At 35.5% G+C, this 1782-nt stretch overlaps 1 protein-coding gene across 1 annotated transcript; it reads left to right on the plus strand.

The window, feature by feature from the left end:
* Positions 1 to 553: 553 nt before the first annotated feature.
* On the plus strand, positions 554 to 1508 carry LOC110327520 (olfactory receptor 145-like). Its single transcript, XM_021206588.1, has one exon. The coding sequence runs from the start codon at positions 563 to 565 to the stop codon at positions 1490 to 1492; it is 930 nt and encodes a 309-aa protein (XP_021062247.1). The 5' UTR covers positions 554 to 562; the 3' UTR covers positions 1493 to 1508.
* Positions 1509 to 1782: the final 274 nt, after the last annotated feature.

Consider the following 1782-nt stretch of genomic DNA (forward strand, 5'->3'; position numbering starts at 1 on the left):
ATACTCTACTCCACTTTAGGTGTCTTATAAAGTAAGTTGATTCTCCATAAACAGATCTCATATTCCTTTATATTTACGAAGTTTCTTCAGAGTCTGGCAGTAAGTTAAGCATTCCTAGTCTCTAGTTTTTTATACTTTTATTAACAACAGAGTTCTTGATATTAACTTCCAAGACTGTAAACTTAGATCAGCACCAAGTTTTATAACTTCTTTCAATATTAAAAGGAAGCTGCAGGAATAAAGAAAAATGGGAATAAGGAATTCTATCCTGGTCCATTCAATTTCCTCCATTTCTCTGATTAATTAATCACGTTAGCACAAAAAGTCCTCAGTCTCAGCAAGGTGGACCATTATCAATATAGTTTTTAACTGTATTTACTATTGAAATTCTAACATGGGGAAGCATTTGTCATTTCACTTCATGGTAGTGTGAGAAATGGTTTCACTGATACAAGGTTGTTCTTTGCAGACACCCCCTGCTTATATTTCAAGTTTGTGAGAGAAGATATGATTAGAAGTGCTGTGAAGTTCTCTTAGGTCTCTACAGACACTTGAAAGAAGAATGGCTCTGGCAAATGGCTCTTTGGTAACTGAATTCATTCTCTTGGGCTTAACAGACCAGCCTGACCTTCAAATGCCCCTGTTCCTAATTTTTCTAATAATGTATTTGATAACAGCATTTGGAAATTTGACTTTGATAATTTTAATTGTGTTGAATTCTCACCTTCACACACCCATGTACTTTTTCCTCTTTAACTTATCTTTCATAGATCTTTGCTATTCTTCTTTGATCACACCCAAAATGCTGATGAACTTTACACTAGAGAAGAACATTATTTCTTACATGGGGTGCATGACTCAATTCTACTTCTTTGGCTTTTTTGCAATTTCTGAATGTTATGTTCTGACAGCAATGGCCTATGATCGCTATGTGGCCATTTGCAATCCGCTCTTGTATAGTGTTGCCATGTCTCCAAAGATGTGTACCTATCTTATTCTTGGTTCATATTTCATGGGATTTTCAGGTGCCATGATTCACACAGGTTGTGTAATGAGACTGACCTTCTGTGATGGAAACACTATCAACCATTACTTTTGTGATCTCCTCCCTTTGCTGCAACTCTCCTGCACCAGCACCTATGTCAATGAGATAGAGTTGTTCATCGTAACAGGAAAAGACATCATCGTGCCCACTGTAATCATCTTTGCTTCTTACGGCTTCATCCTCTCCAGTATCCTCAAAATAAGGTCTACTTCAGGCAGGTCCAAAGCCTTCAGCACTTGCAGTTCCCACATAATTGCTGTTTCTATGTTCTTTGGTTCAAGTGCATTTATGTATCTCAAACCTTCTTCAGCTGTATCTATGAATGAGGCAAAGTTCTCTTCCATATTTTACAGCATTGTGGTACCCATGATGAACCCTCTAATCTACAGCTTGAGGAATAAAGATGTCAAAGTTGGCTTGAAAAAAACCCTGAGAGGAATGTTTTAATTATAACCTAATCTCATTATAGATACAACACAGAGTCTTTATATTTAGTGTATTTTTGGTGTCAGCTTTATTTCATTGTGATTTTGTAATAGGAAGATGGAAAGTGGATAACGACTTATTTACTATTTATAGTAAGCTAGATTTTTTTAATATTTATAATTTCTCCTCATCATTGCACCTTGATAAGAACCACATTACATATATTTTCTTTTGTTAATTATACTTATAGATTATCAACAATGATTCTGGTACTTCATATGTCATGCCTCTTATTTTTGATACTCAAACCG

Source organism: Mus pahari, chromosome 10 (genome assembly GCF_900095145.1).
Source record: "Mus pahari chromosome 10, PAHARI_EIJ_v1.1, whole genome shotgun sequence".
Taxonomy (NCBI): Eukaryota; Metazoa; Chordata; class Mammalia; order Rodentia; family Muridae; genus Mus; species Mus pahari.